This window comes from Bactrocera latifrons, unplaced genomic scaffold, assembly GCF_001853355.1.
Source record: "Bactrocera latifrons isolate USDA-ARS-PBARC rearing strain unplaced genomic scaffold, ASM185335v1 scaffold_3245, whole genome shotgun sequence".
Classification (NCBI taxonomy): domain Eukaryota; kingdom Metazoa; phylum Arthropoda; class Insecta; order Diptera; family Tephritidae; genus Bactrocera; species Bactrocera latifrons.
The window spans coordinates 1-1043 of NW_017536903.1; the positions used below are offsets into that span (position 1 = coordinate 1).

At 41.3% G+C, this 1043-nt stretch overlaps 1 protein-coding gene across 1 annotated transcript; it reads left to right on the forward strand.

The window, feature by feature from the left end:
• Positions 1 to 131: 131 nt before the first annotated feature.
• LOC108971115 (adult cuticle protein 1-like) lies at positions 132 to 1021 on the forward strand (the record flags this gene model as incomplete). Its single annotated transcript, XM_018936959.1, has 1 exon — positions 132 to 1021. A coding segment is annotated over one exon (485 nt), but the record flags the coding sequence as incomplete, so codon positions are not given.
• Positions 1022 to 1043: the final 22 nt, after the last annotated feature.

Genomic DNA, 1043 nt, shown 5'->3' on the forward strand with positions numbered 1-1043 from the left:
ACATAAAAAACCGAACAATTCAAAGTTTAACTTTTTTTTTCAAAAATTACAAATTTTTTTTATATTTTTATTATAACAAAATTAGATATTGAGTTAATTGGTTCAACATAACATATTTTTATAATATTTCATACTTTTTAAATATCTAAATTTTCATAATATATCATATTTTTATTATACCTTTACTTATACTTTTCACCCACCCAACCAGTTCGTCATCGCCGCTGTCTGCACTTTGGCTCTCGCCATGGGTGTTCAATCCTCAATCATTCCCGGTCTGCTGCCCGGTCTTACACAAATCGCCGGACACGGTCTCTCCTACACCGCCGTCTCTGGACCATTGGCCGTTCCCGTTTCCATCGCTCACGCTCACGCTCCAGCTGCTGTAATCGCTGCCGCCTCACCACCAATTGCCATTGCTTCTCATGCTGCTGCTATCGCTGCACCCTCTGTCGCTGTGCATGCACCTGCTGTGGCGGCGGTTGCTCATGGCGGTGTTGTAGCCGGTGGTGCTTACGTTGCCAAGACCCGCGGTGCTGTGCATTCGGCTCCATTGCCCGGACACATYGCCTCAGTGGCAAATGTGAATGTTGCCCCCGCACCAGGAACCTGGTAAATTCAGCCAATCTAGCTACACATCCGTCTACACCTACTCTCCCCCTGACATGGCCAACTCATTAAGGACCTGCATAAAAATTATAAATATGTGGCTGAGGCGCACATTAGTCGATAAAGTTAAGTAGGCGCAAATTTTAACACACGCAGTATGCAACGAACGAGCAACAATAATATACTAGTTGAATTCCACAACATTCATCAACACAAACGCAACAATGCAACGAACAATACATTAATGTGGTTTTTATACATCTTCTTCTAATATTCATCTCCATTGCACTTTCACTCACTGCATTCCCCTTTTCCTATTGCAAATTCCTCTTTTCATCGAAGCTTACTTCTGCAGATGCTTGTAAAAAGTATGGTTGTAAATGAATAAAATGATTACGACTAAAAAACAAAATTAAGAGATTTTTGAATTCTTA